Genomic DNA, 21,095 nt, shown 5'->3' with positions numbered 1-21,095 from the left:
CATCAATGCGAACTATGCATGTGTCTAACGATGCCCCCTCTGTGTCTCCGCAGAAAAAGCGCTCCCCAAATCGCTGGGAAAGGGCCCAGACTGATGATGGTGTGTCAGACATCAGGATCCTTACCACCTTCATGGAGCGCACCCTGGAGGTAACCGGAGTGGCCGAGGACAGGGCGATCACCAACGCGGAGGCTAGCGGATACCGCAGAGGTGAGGAACCACCAGGCCCCACCCAGAGGACCTGTGAAAAGTGAGTAGTTATTGCCTTACTGACTGGCCCATCCCTCCCACTGACCACATGTCCATTCTCCAACAAGTCCTGCAACCAACGGTGCTGGCCCATCCTGGGTGACACCATCTCCAGCCTCCCAGAAGACCACCTCGGAAGTGAGCTCCGTGGATGCCACCATAAGGCACATCACAGCTGTCATCCCCACCCTCCACCAGTGCAGGTACACGCACCTCGGTGGGACATGTTAGTGGTCAGGCTTCTGCAGCACAATCTGGTTTCATGAGAATGTCGCTTTAAGAAATGTTTGGCTTCCGGTAGTCAAGTTGGCTCAATCAGGGGGAGGGGGGCACAGTGTATTTGTGTGTGTGAGAGAGAGAAAGAGTCCGGCGAGGAGACATTTTATCATTGTTTTTTTTTAAAATATATATATCAGTAATTGAAAGAAGAAACTATTTTTTAAAAATATTCTGAAGAGAAAAATAATCCCTGGGAAGTAGGTGGCACAAGAGTTTGAGAGGGAGAGGGAGAAATATATGTCGGAGGAGGAGGAGGATCATGTCTCCACAGTGAAAGAAAAATAAGCAGGATGGGGGGGGTTCTTGGCAGAGTGTTTTTTCCCGATTTTCTTCTGCCTCCCCCTCCTTCCCTCCCTCCATGTTTGCTTTTCTGTGAGGAGAAAATCACCCCCCCCCCCCCCCTTCCCCTTCCCCCAACCCCCCCCTCAAAAAATACACCTCAGGCTTCATGACTCTCGACTTTATCATGGCGTGCTGCCTGAGTGAAGAGGCGAAAGAATCCAAGAGAATCAACGGCAAGATAGAGAGGCAGCTTCGCCGGGATGCGGCAGGGAACTGAAACTGCTGCTCCTGGGCACTGGAGAAAGTGGCAAGAGCACATTCATCAAACAGATGCGGATCATACATGGGAGTGGATATTCAGATGAAGACAAAAGGGGCTATATGAAGTTAGTCTACCAGAATATATTCACTGCCATGCAGTCTATGATCAGAGCCATGGAAATCCTTAAAATACTCTACAAATATGAGCAAAATAAAGTAAGTTTCTATTATGCAAAAAAAAAAGAAAAGAGTGTGGGGGGAGCTGAGCTCTGGTTCTGCATTTTAGTTTCATTTTGAGAAAAGCTTGGGTGTGTCTGTCTTTTTGGTTTCGTTTTTCAGTGTGTTGCAGCTGAAGTCAGGCAAAGCAGCTGTATTTTTGTTCTCTCTGCCATGAAGGACTTTCTCTTGATCATTTGGTGAATTCAGAATTATGAATGTTTTCAGTAGTGAATGTAAACTCTGATGTGCTTCTGTTTAAAGGTTTGTTAAATCTTCTGATGTTCACTGTTTGTTTTAGAAAGGTTAACTTGAGTTCATAGAATAAACATTGTTTTGCTTTAAAAAAATACTTTAAAAAAATGGAAAATACTTTTACATTTCTGCTGTACCACACTTGTAGAGTGGGCCGTGTGTTCCCCGTACCACGATCTATTAAAAGTTGTGGGTCAGGTGAACTCCATGATGCACTTTGGGGTTCTCTAAACCCTGGCCCATAACACTGGTGAGCACCACACGGCTGCTGATGTACATCAGGTGGAGGCAGGAACCCCCAAGCGAGACAGTAGTCGGAGGACTGCTGGATCCCAAGACCCAGCTGGGACCCAGCCTGATGCTAAGCCTCTGAAAGAGGTATACACGGAGCTTATGGAGACAATAGGGTGCAGCCGGGACATTTAGAGGGAGGTGACAGCGACACTCCAGCAGATCCATAGCCGCTTGGAGAAGTCCCAGAGGCTACGGGCGTTGCAGCTGTCACCGGCAATGCGTGGCACTTAGGTCAACACTGCTAGGGTGGCGACCTGGTGCACAACGTCAGCACCATTAGTGAAGGTGTCCAAGATATCGAACAGTCGGTGATGGACATAGCTGAGGGTCTCGACAAAATGCCCGGCTCACTGGGGGATATCTACAAGTAGAGTTCCAGATGTTCATTTTAGGCAGAAATGTCATGAGTGGGATAGCCAAGCTGAAAGCTGTACTGACTTAAGAGTAGGACAAACTTTAGGAAATATTTCTCTGCATGTACCTTGCCAACTGCTTTATAAGTGGGCTGTCTCAAACAGCCATATAGAACTTCTGCATTCTGTGCAACATCTTGTGAAATGCACAAAAAATCTACTTCCATTTATAATGCATACTTTCATGATTGTCACTGGAATTCTTCCCATTTTCTATGTGAATTATATCCTTACCGCAGTTTGGTACAGTTGTCCTCCATAGAATAAAATTTATAATTCGAATTCTGGAATAAACACAAAATCAAAACATTATCTTCAGCCACATGAGATGCTATTTACTTATTCGCTGACCTTGTAATACAGATTGAATTCTTGACAGAAAATTACAAACCATATGAATTGAAGAGATAGTATCCCATTTCACTCTTTCCATTACGGCCGAATAAGGTGATGCTTGTGTCAATCATGTTAGTGGACATTAGGTGCAAGCAACCCATGTGATCAGACACTTTATCCTGTACATTACCATTGTATACTAATGCCATGATGCAATGAGAAAAAGTCTGTGGTACAGATAATGCAGTATGAATTCAATGACTCAGTTTCCAAATTAAATAGACTCGAGAGGGTGACTTAACATCAGCCATATTGGGACCACTTTCTGAAAGGAAAATATATTTTACAAATATAAAATGCAACAGTATTTTAGTGGAACACTCGGTTACCAATGACTAAGATATAATTAGCTTATATATTAAACTTTATTAAACTTAAGGAGGATAAACAGTTAAAGAGCAAATACCTTAAAGGTAAAAAGAGAAGTGGCACAGATAAACAGTAAAGAAAAACTAGCAGGTAAGGTACTGGACAAATAAGGGAAAAAATATATAATTAGAGATGATCAAGATAGTGACTAAACTCAGCACATTCCTTGGATGAAAGGAGAAATTAAAACTAAAATCGAATTTAAAAAGAAAAGGAGGTGCGTGGCAAATCCCAAATAACAAATTCTGCAGGATTCTCCTTTGGCGGGACCTCCCTTTCGCTGGCAGTGCACCCACGCCCATGGGTTTCCGCAATAGGAACCCCATTGGCCGGCTACGAGAACATAGAATCCTGCTGGCAGTGGGGGCGCACCGCTCCTGAAATTGGGGCTGGGGGGACGGTGAATCCCGCCCATGAAATCTAAAACAAATTGGGGGAAGCGACTGGGTGGATTCTCCATTGCCCGACTCCCCAATCGGGCGGAGAATGGAGCATTCTCCGAAAAACAGGTATGGTGTCAGTGTTGCAATGCTCTGATCCCCCATCGGCGGCCCCAGCCAATTTTCATCCATTCCAATATAATTAACGGGCTGGAAGCCCGATTCCACTCCCCCCATTATGCACATTATGTAGGGGCATCCACGCTTCCGCCACCACGGGAATTACAGTTCACCCCCACAACATGCCACATGAGAGTGAATCAATGACCCCCCCCATCAAATCTCCATTTGGGACACCCAACAGAGACTCCCCAACAGACCCTCCAAATCAGAGACCCCCATAACAGAGAGCTCCAGATCAGAGGATCCCTCCCCATCAGTTATTCCTGCTTCGAAGCTAAAGAGCAATCCAGGCAGAAACATTGAAATATCACTACATTTTCACCTACCAGTCCCTTGACCTGCTGCCTCAGACAGAAGTGTGGAAAGCAGCAGGTGTCATAGGCATCACTAAAACCAAAACACATCACAAGGCTTTAAACCCCGAGTCAATCGCTCCTCATATGTCAGCATGGTAGCATTATGGATAGCACAATCGCTTCACAGCTCCAGGGTCCCAGGTTCAATTCCGGCTTGGGTCACTGTCTGTGCGGGGTCTGCACATCCTCCCCGTGTGTGCGTGGGTTTCCTCCGGGTGCTCCGGTTTCCTCCCATAGTCCAAAGATGTGCAAGTTAGGTGGATTGGACATGATAAATTGCCCTTAGTGTCCAAAATTGCCCTTAGTGTTGGGTGGGGTTACTGGGTTATGGGGATAGGGTGGAGGTGTTAACCTTGGGTAGGGTGCTCTTTCCAGGAGCCGGTGCAGACTCGATGGGCCGAATGGCCTCCTTCTGCACTGTAAATTCTATGATGTCAGTCCCGCCATCCCTGGAATCAGTCTGGTAAACCTTTGCTGCACTCCCTCGAGAGCAAGAACAACCTTCCTCAGAGAAGGAGACCAAAACTGCACACAATACTCCAGGTGTGGCCTCACCAAGGCCCTGTACAATTGCAGCTTGCAGCAACACATCCCCGCTTCTATACTCGAAACATCTTGCAATGAAGGCCAACATACCATTTGCCTTCTTTACCGCCTGCTGCACCTTACTTCAGCGAATGGTGCACAAGGACACCCAGGTCCCGCTGCACTCCCCTCTCCCAATTTACAGCACTTCAGGTAGAATCTGCCTTCCTGTTTTTGCTTCCAAAGTAAATAACCTCACACTTATCCAAATTATATTGCATCTGCCATTGATTTGCCCTTCGCCCAGATCATGCTGTAGGATCCCTGCATCCTCGTCACAATTCACCCTCCCACCTAACTTGGTATCATCTGCAAACTTTGAGGTGTTAGTTTGTTCTCTCATCCAAATCATTAATATATATTGTGAATAGCTGGGGTCCCAGCACCGATCCCTGTGGTACCCCACTAGTTACTGCCTGCCAATTTGAAAAGGACCCATTAATCCCTACTCTTTGTTTCCTCTCTGCCAACCAGTTTTCTATCCACCTCAATACATTTCCCCAATCCCATGCGCTTCAATTTTGCACAATAATCTCTCATGTTGGACTTTGTCAAATGCCTTCTGAAACTCCAAATATACCACACCAACTGGCTCCCCCTTGTCAACTGTACTGGTTACCTCTTCAAAGAATTCCAACAGATTTGTCAAGCATGATTTTCCCTTCATAAATCCATGCTGACTCTGACTGATCCTGCCACTGCTTTCTAAATGTTCCACTATAAAGTCCTCGATAATGGATTCATGCATTTTCCCCACGACCGATGTTAGGCTTACTGGTCTATAATTCCCTACTTTTGCTCTACCTCCCTTTTTGAATATCAGAGTGACGTGAGCTACCCTCCAATCAGCAGGGACAGTTCCAAAGTCTATAGAATCCCGGAAGATGACCACCAATGCATCCACATGCATTTCCAGAGCCACCTGCTTAAGCAATCTGGGATGCAGATTTTTAGGCCCTGGGGATTTATCCGCCTTCAATCTCATCAATTTTCCCAGCACCATTTCTCTACTAATGTCGATTCCCTCAGTTCTCCCCTCTCACTTAACCTTTAATTCTCCAACATTTCTGGTACCTGATTTGTGTCCTCTTTTGTGAAGACAGAACCAAAGAATGTATTCAATTGCTCATCCATGTCTTTGTCCCTTATTATGCATTCCCCTGTTTCTATCTGTAGGGGACCTACATTCCTCCTTACCAATCTCTTTCTCTTCACATATCTATAGAAACATTTAAAGACTGTTCCCTGCAAGCTTCCTTTCGTACTGTACTTTCCCCTTCTTAATCAATCCCTTTGTCCGTCTTTGCTGAATTCTAAACTGCTCCCAATACTCAGATCTATTATTTTTCTTGGCCAATCTATATCCTTCTTCCTCGTATCAACACTATTTCTAATTTCCTTTGTAATCATGGATTAGCCCTCTTACCCCCTTTGCTTTGGTGCCAGACAGGAATGAACAGTTGCTGTAGTTCGCCCATGCGTTCCTTGAATGTTTGCCACTGTATATCCACTGTCATCCCTTTAAGTAACTCTCCCCAATCTATCAAGGCCAATTCACACCTCGGGCGCGATTCTCCGACCCCCACGCTGGATGGGAGAATCGCGGGAGTGCCGGACGAATCACGCCACGCCACCCTGGCACCCCCACGCGATTCTCCCCCCCCGCCCCAAATGGCGTGTCGCGTTTTGCGACAGGCCGCTCGGAGAATCGCCGCTCGCCGTTTCTAATGGCGACCGCCGATTCTCCGGCCCGGATATGCCGAGCGGCCTGCCGAACCCGACCGGTTCATGCCGGCACCAACCACACCTAGTCGCTGCCGGCGTGAACATCGTGCGACCGCTGCATGTGGGGCCTGTGGGGGGCGGAGGGAGGATCGAGCACCAGGGACGTGCTCAGGAGGTGTCTGGCCCGCAATCGGTGCCCACCGATCGTCGGGCCGGTGTCTCTAAAAGACGCACTCTTTTCCCTCCGCCGCCCCGCAAGATCAAGCCGCCATGTCTTGCGGGGCAGCGGAGGGGAAGACGGCAACCACGCATGCGCGGGTGACGTCACTTAGGCACCGCCGGCCGCGTCATTCCGGCCGCGCCACTTTGACGCAAGCATCAAGGCCCAGTGCGCGAAATTCGCGCGCCGCCGCTCCTAGCCCCCCGGGGGGGTGGAGGGGGGGGGAGGAGAATAGGGGGCAAGGAGCGGCCTCCGAAGCCATAGTGAAACACTCCAGGTTTCACTCCAGCGTCGGTTGTTTGTCTCCCTTTGGGAGAATTTCGCCCCACATATCTTCATAGTTCTCTTTATTAAGATTCATGACCCTAGTCTCCGAATCAACTACTTCATTCTCCATCTTTCTAAAACATTCTATCATGATATGGTTGCTCATCCCCAAGGGGTCTCGTACAGCCAGATTGGCAATGACTCCCTTCTCATTACACAGTGCCCAGTCTAAGATGGCCTGCTCTCTAGTTGGTTCCTCCACATATTGGTCAAGAAAACCATCCCATATACACTACAGGAATTCCTCCTCTGCAGCATACAGGTAAGGAGGGCTGGGGGAGAGTAGAGGAAAGGTTACAACCGGTCTCTGTCGAGATGGCGAAAAAGTGGAAGTAGATAGTGGCCATCTTGAATGGCCTGAGAGTGAAGGCAGGCCCGGACAAACAGGGCAAGGCCCACAGGGTGAGTACTGCTGACTCCACAGGAGTGGAGGGAGGCAGATCCCTCCATTAGGATAACCACATGGAACGTGGGAGGTCACAACAGGCTGGTGAAAAGATCCAAGGTCCTCACCCATCACAAAAGCCTGAGGATGGACGTAGCCTTCCTACAACAAGAGACCTAAGAGAGAGGGACCAACTACAGTTAAGGAAGAACTGGGTGGGGCAATCATTTCAGGCGTGCTTTGACGCTAGGGCAAGGGAGGTGGCCATACTAGTTAACAGGGTGGTAGCGTTCACGGCGACGAATACAGGACGACATAGGGGGCAATTTGTTATGGTCAGCAGAACCCTGGAAGGAGCCACGATAGTTCTGGTAAATATATACGACCCAAACTGGGAGGACACAGAGCTCTTCAAGAGAATGATGGCCAACATCCCTGGCCTGGACACCCACCAACTCATCATGCGGGATGACTTTAATTGCATGCAGGACCTCAAAATGGACTGCTCCATTTGTTCAGGAAAGAACAAATGCAGCCAAGTGCAGGAGATTGCTCGGATTTCTGTTAAAGGAAGAAGAGAAGAGCCCTCAGACCATTCTGGTGCGAGATGGAGGTATAGAGGGATTGGATGTCCACATTGGAGAGTTATGACCAGGAAACTGGAAATGTTGGTATGATGTAGAACAGGGGTGGGCAAAAAAATTTTTTTTTTTTTAATTAAAAAAAAAAATTTTTTTTTTAAGGTTAATGGGGGGGGGGGGGGGCTGTTGGGTTACTTACTGGTATAGGGTGTATACGTTGACTTGAGTAGGGTGATCATTGCTCGGCACAACGTCGAGGGCCGAAGGGCCTGTTCTGTGCTGTACTGTTCTATGTTCTATATGAGGCGCCCAGAATCATAACCGGGTGAAGTAATTATTTTACTTAATATACTATGCGGCCCTTTGTGAATTGTGAATTTCTGAATGTGGCCCTTGCACGGAAAAGTTTGCCCACCCCTGATGTAGAACATCAGATGAATCACAAATGTAGGTGGGAAGAGACTGGACAAAGGAAGAGAGAATAGAGTCGAAATAGAAAGAAATGAGTTAAGTGGGGCAGTAACAGACTGAAACGACGGGTCTACCAGGACAATCCTGTTTGTGGATTTTGGGGAGAAGGTAGAAGTGGGCTATGTGGGGTTGGGAGATTATGGAAGCTATGGAGGGATGGTCCCCAAGGAAATGAGGTCAGTTACAGTCCTGGAAAGAATGTTAAAAAGTGTTACTCCTATCTCATGACCTTTCTATGCAGACGAGGTAAATGTTCAATACTGTGCCATTGGGTTGGCGATGTTATGCAACCATTGTCACTTAAACACACCATTCATTTTTCACTAACCATAGGGTTCAGGTGCTCATGTACTGGATGCCTCAGTGTGAATGTTGGTGTTTCGTGTTGTCCTATGCATATGTCTACCACTTCACATTTCAGGGAACCTTGCAATTCATGCTGGGCTTCCAGTTTGCCATTCTAAAAACCAGGTCAGTACATTTCCAAACTGCACCAGATCAGGAACCCTGTTCTTGAAATCAACTTTCATTCTCGGACTTCCTCTGCCAGTATAATTCAGCCCTACATTTTTGGTTAGTTTTGTGCTCACAGCTAACTGTTTCCAGTTAGCAATTCTGTTCAATTTGTTGATATGCTAAATTCCTGTGAATGGCAATGTATTATCATCAGAAACTGTAACTTAAAATTACTGGTCACGACTTCCGGTGGTGGCCATGGAGTGAGTGAGTGGAGTATTTGGTAGCTCCCGCTTGTGGTGGACCTTGGAGACCTTTTTCCCTGACTTATGGGATTTGATCGGCAAAATAGGAGATTGGTGAGGTAGAAGAGTAGGATTCCCCACCAGTGTATGGATTCGTGAAACAGAAATGGTCTGAAAAGGAGAGATCGTTGGTCAAAGAAGGGAGTGGAGTCTGCAGCACAGAAAAATATGGCGAAGGCTCAGGGACTGGGATTGCCGGCCCAATGGTCAACGGAGCAGCTGGTGGATCTCCTCCAGGAGAGCTTTGCCAAGCAAACACAAGAGTACTGAGGCCCGATTAAGACGGGGATTGACCAGGTGGAGCAAAGGTTGGAAGCCCAGGGCCAGGCGATTAAGAAGGTGGAAGAGGAAGTTGCTGAGCATGATGACCGGCTAGCCGTGATGGCAGCGGAGATGGGGATGATGAAGGACCACCAGAAAAGGCTGCAAGAAAAAGTAGAGGATCTGGAGAACAGGTCGCACAGGCCAAACCTGAGGATCGTTGGCCTTCCGAAGGGCAGCACGGATCGGACGCAGGGGCATGTGTTTGTTGAGAATTGTGATGTTTTGCATATGTATGTTCGAGTGGAGGGGGAGGGAGATCATGGAGGGGGGGGGGGGGGGGGGGGGTAGGATGCTTGGCGGCATGGGTGGGGGCTCCCAGGCTAGCTGGGCTGGCCAGCTTACTGAAGCGCAGTGGGGGGGTGAGCAGGTGATAAGTTTGTTGAGAGGGGTTGGGATAGCTATTTTGCTATGGGGAGGAGGGGGAGGGAGTGGTAATTGTTCTGCTGACAGGGGAGGGACTGGCACTTGGAGACAAATTGGAGGTCGATGATGGTGGGCACCCGAGGGCGGGACTGAGAAGGGTTATGACTATTCGGAAAGGCAGGGTAGGGGGAGGGGGTAATGCGCTTTCCACGATCATGCTGATCACATGGAACATGAGAGGGCTGAATGGGCCAGTCAAGAGTGCTCGCATGTTCGCGCATTTCAACAGTTTGAAGGTTGACGTGGCAATGCTACAGGACACACCTGAGGGTAGTGGATCAGACTAGGCTGAGAAAGGGGTGGGTTGGGCAGGTATTTCATTCAGGGCTAGGCTCTAAAAAACCAGGAGGGGTTGCGATCTTGATTATACGAGGGTGTCATTTGAGGTGGGGAGTATTGTGGCGGAACCGGGGGGTGGTAGGTATGTTATGATGAGAGGGAAGCTAGAGGGGATGCCGGTGGTATTAGTGAATATCTATACACCAAACTGGGACGACTAGGAGTTTATGAGGCGGGTGTTGGGGAAGATCCCGGACTTGGGACTCACATCGGCTGATCATGGCGGGGACTTTAATACGGTCATTAATCCAAGGTTGGATCGATCGAATTCAAGGACAGGGAGGATGCCAGACGTGGCGAAGGAACTAAAAGGGTTTATGGAGCAGTTGGGAGGGGTAGATCCATGGAAGTTCAGACGGCCAAGAGTGAAGGAATTTTCTTTTTCTCCCATGTTCACAAAGTGTACTCCCGGATTGATTTTTTCATTTTGAAAAGGGCTTTGCTGACGGGGGTGGTAGATGCCGAGTATTCGGGGATTGTTGTGTAGGACCATGCACCACACTGGGTGGATTTACGGGTGGGCAAGGAGGGTGGTCAGCGGCCACAATGGAGATTGAATGTAGGACTGTTAGCGGATGAGGAGGTGTGCGAGCGGGTGAGGGAGGCCATCCAGAATTACTTGTAGATAAATGAAACAGGGGAGATTTTGGCAGCAACGGTGTGGGAGGCGCTGAAGGCAGTAGTTAGGGGGGGAACTGATTTCTATTTGGACTAATAGGGGGAAGGTGGAGTGGGCAGAGATGGATAGGTTGGTTAGGACAGAAGGCACTCTGAAGGCCCGGAGACGGGGCTGTTGAAGGAGCCGCAGAAGCTGCAGATGGCGTTTGGTCTGATAGCTACAGGGAAGGCGGTGGGGCAGTTGAGAAAGGCAAGAGGGGCGATATATGAGTATGGTGAGGAGGCCAGTAGGATGCTAGCACACCAGTTTAGGAAAAGGGAGGCGGCCAAGGAGATAGGAAGAGTGAAGGACCTAGGAGGGAACATGGCCTTGAACCCAGCAGGGATGAACGGGGTGGTCAAGGAGTTTTACAGTTGGCTGTATGAGTCGGAGCCCCCAGCCCGGGTGGAGGGGATGAGGCAGTTTTTAGAGGGGTTGGAGTTTCTGAAGGTAGAGGAAGGTTTGTTGGAGGGATTGGAGGCCATGCAGTCGGGTAAGGCCCGGCACCGGACGGATACCCAGTGGAATTATATAAGATGTTTTATGGGATGTTGGGCCCGCCGCTGGTGAGTGTATTTAATAAGGCTAGGGAGCGGGGTGTTCTTCCCCCAACAATATTACAGGCTTCAATTTCATTGATCCTGAAGCGGGAGAAGGACCCAGAGCAATGCGGATCATACAAACCAATCTCCCTACTGAATGTCGATGCCAAATTGCTGGCCAAGATTTTGGCCTTGAGAATAGAGGACTGTGTTCCGGGGTTGATAGGGGAAGACTAGACGGGGTTTGTCAAAGGCAGGCAGTTGACGGCCAATGTTAGAAGGCTCTTGAATGTAATCATGGTGCCCTCCGAGGGGAGGGAGGTGGAGGTAGTGGTCGCTATGGACGCGGAGAAGGCCTTGACCGGGTGGAATGGAATTATCAGTGGGAGGTCCTGGGACGGTTTGGGTTTGGACAGGGCTTTGTTAGCTGGGTCCGTTGTTGTACCAGGCACCGATGGAGAGTGTGCTAACGAACCGGGTGAGTTTGGACTATTTTAGGCTGCACCGGGGGACAAAGCAGGGATGCCCCTTCTCCCAACTGTTGTTTGCCTTGGCTATAGAGCCATTGGCAATGGTGCTGAGAGCGTCAAAGGACTGGAGGGAGCTAGTCTGGGGGTGGAGTGGAACACAGGGTCTCGGTGTATGCAGACAACCTGTTCCTGTATATTTCTGACCCGTTAGGGAGGATGGGAGTGATTATACAGATCTTAGGGGAATTTGGCTGGTTTTCAGGGTATAAATTGAACATGGGTAAGAACGAAGTTTTTGTGATCCAGGCGAGGGGGCAGGAGAGGAGACTGGGCGAGTTGCCGTTTAAAGTGGTGAGAGGGAGATTCCAATACTTGGGTGTCCAGGTGGCACGGGGATGGGAGCAGCTCCATAAATTAAATCTGGCCTGGTTAGTTGAGCAAATGAAGGAGGACCCCTTGTCACTGGCGGGGAGGGTACAGACTGTAAAGATGACAGTTCTCCCGAGAATTTTGTTTGTTTTCCAGTGTCTCCCTATTTTCATACCAAAGGCCTTTTTTAAGCGGGTGAATTCGGTGATCACTGGGTTTGTGTGGGCAGGTGAGGAAGGAAAGTGCTGCTGGAGCGGAGACGAGGAGGGGCGAGGGTTGGCACTGCCGAAATTTAGGAACCATTACTGGGTGGCAAATATAGCCATGGTTAGGAAGTGGGTAGTGGGGGAGGGGTAGATGTGGAAGCGGGTGGAGGCGGACTCATGTAAGGGCACAAGTTTGGGGGCATTGGTAATGGCTCCTCTGCCGTTCTCGCCGGCTCGGTACTCTACAAGCCTGGTGGCAGTGGCAGCCCTGAGAGTTTGGGGGCAGTGGCGGAAGCAGATGGGAATAGAGGGGGCATCGGTGTGGGCTCCAATTTGTGGTAATCACCGGTTTGTGACAGGGAGGTTAGATGGGGGGTTTTGGAGGTGGCAGAGAGCAGGGATTGAGAGGCTAGGGGATCTGTTTATTGATGGAGGATCTGGAAGAGAGTTTGAATTGCCAGGAGGGAAAAGGTTTCGTTATCTGCAGGTGAAGGATTTTGTGCGAAGGCAGGTTTCGACCTTTCCACTTCAACCGCCACAGGGGATACAGGACAAGGTAGTTTCAAGAACGGGAGTGGGGAAGGGGAATGTATCGGAAATCTATAAAGAACTTATGGAATGGGAGGTAATCCAGATAGGTGAACAAAAGCATAAATGGGAAGATGAGTTATGCAAGGAGTTAGAGGTGGGTCTGTGGGAGGATGCCCTAAGCAGAGTCAACACGTCCTCATCATGTGCCAGGCTTAGCCTGATACAATTCAAGGTGGTTCACCGGGCACATTTGGCATTGGCCCTGATGAGCAGGTTTTTTGGGACGGAGGACAGGTGTGTGAGGTGTGCAGGAGTGTCCGCAAATCATGTTCACATGTTTTGGGTATGTCTGAAGCTTACGGAATTCTGACAGGGATTTGTGATGTCATGTCCACGATGCTAAAAATGAGAGTGGTGTCAAGTCCAGAGGTGGTAATTTTTGGAGTTTGGGAAGACCCGGGAGTCTAGGGGGCGAGAGAGGTTGACGTTTTGGCCTATGCTTCCTTTGTAGCCTGGAGACTGATCTTATTAGCACGGAGGGACTCGGAGCACCCAAAATCGGGGGTATGGGTTAACGACATGGTTGAGTTTGTCAGGCTTCGGAAAATTAAGTTCGCCCTGAGAGGATCAATGTCAGGGTTCGTTCGGAGGTGGCAGCCGTTTATTGGCTTCTTTGGGGAAAACTAAACTGTTTGCAGATTCAATAAGTGAGGGGAGGGGTTAGGGATTAAGGGGGGCATGAAATGAAAATCACTTATTGTCACGAGTAGGCTTCAATGAAGTTACTGTGAAAAGCCCCTCGTCGCCACATTCCGGCGCCTGTCCGGGGAGGCTGGTACGGGAATCGAACCGTGCTGCTGGCTTGCTTGGTTCTGCTTTAAAAGCCAGAGATTTAGCATAGTGAGCAGTTAGGTTAGTTTAGCTTAGGCGGGAACAGTGAGAAGATATGGAGGGGGGTGTTACGCACTGAATTATGTTTACATTTGTCGTTATATCTGTTGTTGTTATAAAACGATAAATGCCTTAATAAAATGTTTGTTAAAAAAAAATTACTGGTCACAATTCTGAAATTTCACATTTCAGAGGTAGGAGTCACCAAAATGACTTAGTTCCATTTGTGAATTTATAGTAACCTACTGAACACAATATGCAGAGAAAACTTACCATGATTCCATGTCAAGAGGAGTTTGACAATTATCTTTTACAACTTAAATATATAATCACATTAAATCTATTGTACTTGAACAATAATACCTGGTTGATTTTGAGATTGTCTCTAGTCCAGTAACACTACAAGTTCTCTCAGCAACATTTAGAAGTTGAATGTATTTTTCAAACAGATTGTCAGGTGCTTGGATTCCAAAGAACAAACTGTAATCATCTTCTTTTTTCTGAGGAGAGAAAACGATCCTGATTTTTGACTTTTAGTTTCAAATAGTCCATTAGTATATTTCTGAGTTATTAATCTTTCCTTATCTACAAGCGCTATTCCAACCCACTTGAAACTGCTATCATCACTAATTTAAAGCTGAGTCTTCCAAATGTTTAAGCTACTGCTTAATGTTAACATTGTCTTCTTATAAAAGCTTATTAAAAGTTGTACTTGTTACCGAATTGCAAGCTCACTTCACTCACTAGTCCTTATTCTAGTCTCTCCAATCCAAGTCCCTGCTTACCACTTTAATGCAGATATTAATGTGAAAGTTGTGTACTAAAGGTAATCATGTGACGATAAAAACTAGAGTCAAACCATAACATCAAAAAATTAATGCGATGTTCCTGTTTTGAGATTGCCTCTAGTCCAGTAAATCTACAAGTTCTCAACGATGGTTTCTGTATTGGAAATTGTTGACATTTCCATTCTTCTTCCTAATTTACCTCCATTGCGCTGACATATAATGGTACTAGTTCCTGACTAAATATATTCACTACATCACATTCGTTTTTTCATGTTATGGTTTGACTCTATAGTTTTTATCGTCACAAGATTACCTTCAGTACAGTCGGCTTTCAGATTAATGTCTGCAATTTCCACTTCTACTTTTCTGCCATCATTTTCAAGTTGGGGGCCCATAGCACTGATGGGTAGCAAGTTCCAGTGACCAGATTATTGGAACCAAAGGTCTGCTGCTTAAAATACACCATCAATATACTGATGCTTTGAGAAGGGTGCTGGGGGCAAAGCAAGCACCCGACCGCATTCAAAACATAACCTGCAGCTGTGATACAACCAGAAAGAATGCTTTCTATGGTGCATCTGTAGAAGTTGGTGAGGGTCGTAGCTGACATGCCAAATTTCCTTAGTCTTCTGAGAATGTAGAGTCTGATTGACAACTTCAAGAGGCTGTAGAGTTTTGATGTGGGGCTGTGAATATAAATGATTATTATCATAGGAATTAAGTGGTTGAAGGAAATTTAATGTGAATGGGTTTTTATCAATGTGTTTTTTAAAAATAGTGAATTGGTCAATATACACTTTGAATTTTATTTTATTGCTGCAACATGGATCCTCAAGTCTGTCCATGGTGATTAGACTATAAGATCATAAGACATGGGAGGAGAATTAGGCCTTTCGGCCCATCGAGTCTGCTCTACCATTCAATCATGGTGTCAAACTGTGAACGAAGACATATGCCACTGTTACAATGATAGGTTGTAAAATCAGTCATGCAGCACTAATTCTATAAGATAACCTGTTAGCGTATATCAACACAGTGAAATAATGAACTTTTTTTCAACCTACATGTTGCCTTTTTATGCATGCCAAAGGTTCTGGCGTTGTGGCTATTTCAGTTGTCATTAGCAGAGTTATTGAGGAACTGCTGTCCATAACAGGAGCTGCTGGAAAGGAACCACCAGGTGAAGACTATGTCCTTCTACCTCATAAGGCATCTTTCTCCCTGTTGATCTGAGTAGTCTGAGGACCTGGTGGTTAGGTCATGTCCCTTGCCTTTTCTTACCATGCCAGATATTCATGAATGAGGACTACACACATCTCTGCGATCCACTGAGTTGCCTCCTGGATCTGTCCTCCATGAGCAACACTAACGTTTCAATGTGAGAAGCCATGAGAGCAGAGCAGAGGGAAAAATTACAACACTCAATGGCTGGATGGAATCCTCCACTGTCTGAGCCAAGGTGCGCACACCTTCCGGAATCTCTGGCAAATCTTGATGCACCTCATGCTGTTGTGCCAGCATTTGGAACCCTTACTGATGGCTCCAGAGACATGTCATCAACCAAGTGATCAGCACTGATCTGGCCTCCCACAGTCTTCTGTCTCAGTCCTTGGTTGCCATAACTTCCATCAGCTGCTCATGTGCGTCTGCGGCACGGTCATCAACTGTGACCCTGAATCTAAGCAGGGATAGATAACCACTGTCAGACTACCTGCTCAGATGGAGGGTGCTCATGAATGATGTGCCATACATTCTGGAATCCCCTCCTGCTCCTCAGAGATAGATGGATATTCTTTTAACTGACCTGTGTGAGAGAAGAGATCTTTCAAAGGATTTTGCAAGTTGCTTGAGACTGGCCAGAGAATCCAAGGCCAGTGTCAAAAGACTCAATTGTATGCAGATGCTTTCCCAGGCCTGGACAGGTCCATTTCCATGGTAATAGTCAGTCAGGGTCATAATGACTTTTCGAAAACTGTGTTAATCTAATTAATGTAAGAGGCATAATTGGCAAGCCAGGGTATGGAAAATTACACCAAAACATTTATCTCTTAAATTGACAGACAGACAGTTTGGTCGAATTGAGTGCATTATAAATTAGTCAAAGCCAATCACAGCTGTAAAGAAGGCGAAACTTTAAGATAATGATCTTCTTAAAAATCACTTGTCGGGATGGAAAAATCCATTCCGGAATCAATCTAAATTCTTTCTGAAACCTATGTCTTTGCTGCTTGCCTTTGCTATCGCCATTTTCTTTTGTTTAAATCAATCTGTAATTTTGTACTATGTATCATGTTTTTAAGAATTACCACAATTTTTATTTTAAACTCAACCACTGTATTCGCTAAAGACAATCAATCGGACCTAAGTTTGTATGCAACCAAAAAGTTACCAGTGGACACTAAAGCTGACAATAAAGTTCAACGAAACTTTGCCAAAAAACACAGGCCGAATTTCTGTTATTTAGGAACTAAGAAGGGATAACGCATATCCAGGGTTCCAAATGGACACAGAGATCCATCACTTTCTCATCTATTCCAAAGTCTCCTCTTCCATAAGTCTTAGAATGGTAAGAAAAGGCACCCCGACTGGTCTGGGTCCTTTCTTTAGCATAATGAGTTCTCTTTTCCTGAAGGAATAAAAACAATGTTATTTGATAATAAACGACAGGTACAATACCCAAGCCGGTGACAGCCTAGCTGTCCATGATGGGAGTATACAAATACCTCCCGCATGCAATCACTCTAGGAGTAATCTTGTTGCTGTCATCACTGAAAAACAAGTGCTTGTTGGAAGAGATGCAGTCATTGTACATGTTCTGTTGCTTCCTGATCCCCATTGCCACTGACTGGCAGGCATTCCATCTCCACCAATCTCCTCATGCATTGCCATGGGTAAGTCTCTCTGGGAAGTAAGGTGTGGAGTACTCACCTTGGCAGAGTGATTAAGATCATTCACTTGCTTGTATCACTGTGACCAGTTTTTCTGGATCACATTGCATTGCTGACCTCTATGTCTCTGTTTAGCCTTGCTGAGTCAGGCGGGATGGTCTCCCCCTCTTGAACTTGTAGAAGCCCACCTTTCCCGAGAAGTCTGGAGTTGAACCTACACGGAAACATCACTTAACATATGCAGAATTTTTCTTCCTCATGCCTGTAACCATATTCTTCCTCAGCATTCAGAATACTTGATTTTGTGAATCGGAGAGCTTCAGAGTTGGAAGTCTTCACAGGCTTCAAGGGCCTCAAAGTTGAAAGGCTTCACAGAGTTAAAGTGCTCCCTCAAGCTGCAGATTTCTTCAGAAAGTTCTGGCAGCCATTTAAATAGTGGCACCAGCAGCATCAGCTGACACCAACTTTCACCAGTCTTTTCTTAAATTTCAACTAACCTGGTTAAGTCATTAAAACCATTTTGCATTCAATCCAGGAACATAGCAGTAGGCACCTGCTGCTGACTTCCTTAGCCACCTCCTGCCATGCCTTTATTGGTGTCACCTAGAATGGTGGTTCTCCTCCCAGTGCTGGTCTAGCACTCGCCTTGTTTTACCCACCTATCTCCACCCCATCTCACCCCATTGCCTGCTTCCCCTATTCTTGCTCCCCTTTCCGTTTACCCACTTCAAACTGAGAAAAGAGAAAAACACGAAAACGAGGCAACAAAGTCCTGCACAAAAACATAGTCCATATTAGTTTTTGCTTTCAGTTCCTCCTCCATTCTCATTCCCTTTCTTCCTCTGTCCCTGCCACTTTCACCGCTGCTGCGTCTGCTCTCCCTCAAGATTGTTTGTTTTTACAAATTCATCAGCCTCCACCAGGGTGCTGAAGTAATGGCCCTTCCCCTGGTATGTCACCCAGAGCCTGGCCAGGAAAAGCATGCAGAATTGCACCTCTTTTTAATAGAGCGCCGATTTTGCTCTATTGAATTCAGCCCTCTTTTCCGCCCCAATGCCCTGGTACTTCGATGTCAGGCACACCTCAGGTCTTTTTCTTGGTCTTGGAATCAGTGCAGTTTCGCAATTATCGCCCTCGGCTGATCCCCAGTTTTGGGTTTAGGCTGGAGCGACCTGTCTTGCCCTGTCCATCTCTGGGGGGTTTGGAAAGTCTTCCCTCCCAACAAGATTGCCCAGCATTTGGGCGATGTAGCCCGCTGGGTCCCTTCCCTCAATTCCCTCTGGCAGACCCACGATGCGGATGTTTTGCCGCCTGGACCTATTTTCCTAGTCCTCGACCTTCCCTTTTAGGTTCCCCTGAGCTGCCACCAACTTCTTCACCTCAGTCTCCAGAGCCACGATCCTGTCGCTCTGATCCGTTGAAGCCTTCTCCAGGTCCAGAATCGTCTTCTCTGGGCCTCCACCTTCCGTGCCAGGCCTTCTATCGTGACTCCAAAATCTTACCAATGACCGAAGTCAGCACCTTCCGTCACCACCTTCTTCATCACCACCTGGAGCTCTGACCTGATCGCTTCATTGCGGTGAGTTCCGGGGGGGGGGGGGGGGGGGGGTGTCGTTGTCTGCTGCTGCACCGCCGTTCGGGTCGCCGATCTTTCCACCACTGTTCGCATGGGCCTCTGCCTCGTGGGGCGTCTAGTCCACACGCCCGTTGGACCTGCTTCTTTCCTTCGCTTCTGCTTCTGATTTCCTACTGTCCCCTCGATCTGTTGTTCGCAGGCATCCTTTTCTTTTTGTGCTGTTGGTGCCTTTGGTATTTGGGTGGGTTTTAGGTGGCTTTTTGGGCGCAAATAGATTCACTGTGTTGGGTCCAACTGGGAGGACAGCCACCTGATGTGCGTCCGCTCAGCACATCGCCACCACCGGAAGTTCCCTATCTCTGTCTTAAAGACACACAGTGATGTGGCCTCCACAGCGGCACAGTTCTTCATCGCTGTTTTAAAGGATCGTCACTTTAGTCTGAGATTGTGTCCTCTGCTTCTAGTTTTTCCTACAAGTGGAAACACCTTCTCCACGTCCACTCTATCCAGGCCTTGCAGTATCCTGTAAGTTTCAGTAAGATCCCCCCCCTCATCTTTCTAAATTCTACATGCCCAGAGTTCTCAGCCATTCCTCATATGACAAGCTCTTCATTCCAGGGATCATTCTTGTGAACCTGCTCTGGACCCTATCCAAGGCCAGCACATCCTTCCTTAGATACGGGGCCCAAAACTGCTCACCATACTCCAAATGTGGTCTGACCAGAGCCTTATACAGCCTCAGAAGTACACCTCTGCTCTTGTATTCAAGCCTTCTCGACATGAATGCTAACATTGCATTTGCCTTCCTAACTGCCGACTGAACCTGTATGTTAACCTTAAGAGAATCGTGAACAAGGACTCCCAAGTCCCTTTGTGCTTCTGATTTCCTAAGCATTTCCCCATTTTGAATATAATCTATGCCTCCATTCCTCCTTCCAAAGAACATAACCTCACACGTTTCCACTTTGTATTCCATCTGCCACTTCTTTGCCCTCTCTCCTACCCTGTCCAAATCCATCTGCAGCCCCCCTGCTTCCTCAATGCTACCTATCCCCCTACAGATCTTTGTATCATCTGTAAACTTAGTAACAGTGCCTTCAATTCCTTCTTCCAGATTATTAATGTATATTGTGAAAGGTTGTGGTCCCAGCACAGACCTCTGAGGCACACCGCTCGTCTTCAGCTGCATCCTGAAAAAGACCCCTTTTATCCCCACTCTCTGCCTTCTGCCAGTCAGCCAATCCTCTATGCATGCCAGGATCTTACCCTTAACACCATGGGCTCTCAATTTATTTAACAATCTCCTATGCAGCACCTTGTCAAAGGCCTTCTGGAAATCTAAATAAATCATGTCCATTGGTTCTCCTTTGTCTAACTTCTTTGTTATTCCTCAAAGAACTCCAAGAAATTTGTCAGACATGATCTCCCTTTGACAAAGCCGTGCTGACTCAGTCCTATTTTATCATGCACTCCCAAGTACTCTGCGATCTCATCTTTAATAATGGACTCTAAAATCTTACCAATGACCGAAGTCAGGCTAACCGGCCTATAATTTCCAGTCTTCTGCCTCCCTCCCTTCTTAAACAGCGATGTTACATGAGCCACTTTCAATCCTCTGGGACTCTTCCTGCCCCCAGTGATTCCTGAAAGATCACCACCAATGCCTCCACAATCTCCTTAGCTGTCTCTTTTAGAACCCTGGGGTGTAGTCCATTCGGTCCAGGAGATTTATCCACCTTCACACCTTTCAGTTTACCCAGAACTTTCTCCTTATTGATGGCCACTGCACTCACCTCTGACCACTGATTGTCCTGGAGCTCTGGCATTCCACTGGTGTCTTCCACCGTGAAGCCTGATGCAAACTAACTATTCAGTTCCTCTGGTATTTCTTTGTTTCTATTATTACTTCTCCAGACACGTTTTCCAGTGGTCCAATGTCTATTTTTGCCTCTCTCTTACCTTTTATAAATGAAAAAAACTCTTCCTCCTTCTTTTATATTACTAGCTAGCTTGCACTCATTTTATCTTCTCCCCCCTTATTGCTTTTTTAGTTGTCCTCTGCTCGGTGTTAAAGACTTCCTAATCCTCTGGCTTCCCACTAA

At 47.1% G+C, this 21,095-nt stretch overlaps 1 protein-coding gene across 1 annotated transcript in view; it reads right to left on the bottom strand.

Annotated features, from left to right (window-relative positions):
* The window catches only part of LOC119971676 (anoctamin-9-like), a 411,929-nt gene that overhangs the window by 314,708 nt on the left and 76,126 nt on the right, over positions 1–21,095 (bottom strand). The window contains exons 4-5 of the mRNA XM_038807554.1: positions 14,105–14,241; positions 2,484–2,533 (exon numbers count right to left, since the gene is read on the bottom strand). Of these exons, the coding sequence (XP_038663482.1) occupies positions 2,484–2,533; positions 14,105–14,241 (187 nt within the window). The remainder of the gene's footprint in view (positions 1–2,483; positions 2,534–14,104; positions 14,242–21,095) is intronic.

The sequence above is a fragment of the Scyliorhinus canicula genome, chromosome 9, assembly GCF_902713615.1.
Source record: "Scyliorhinus canicula chromosome 9, sScyCan1.1, whole genome shotgun sequence".
In the NCBI taxonomy this organism is placed as follows: Eukaryota; Metazoa; Chordata; class Chondrichthyes; order Carcharhiniformes; family Scyliorhinidae; genus Scyliorhinus; species Scyliorhinus canicula.
This window is presented reverse-complemented; position numbering and strand designations above follow the sequence as displayed.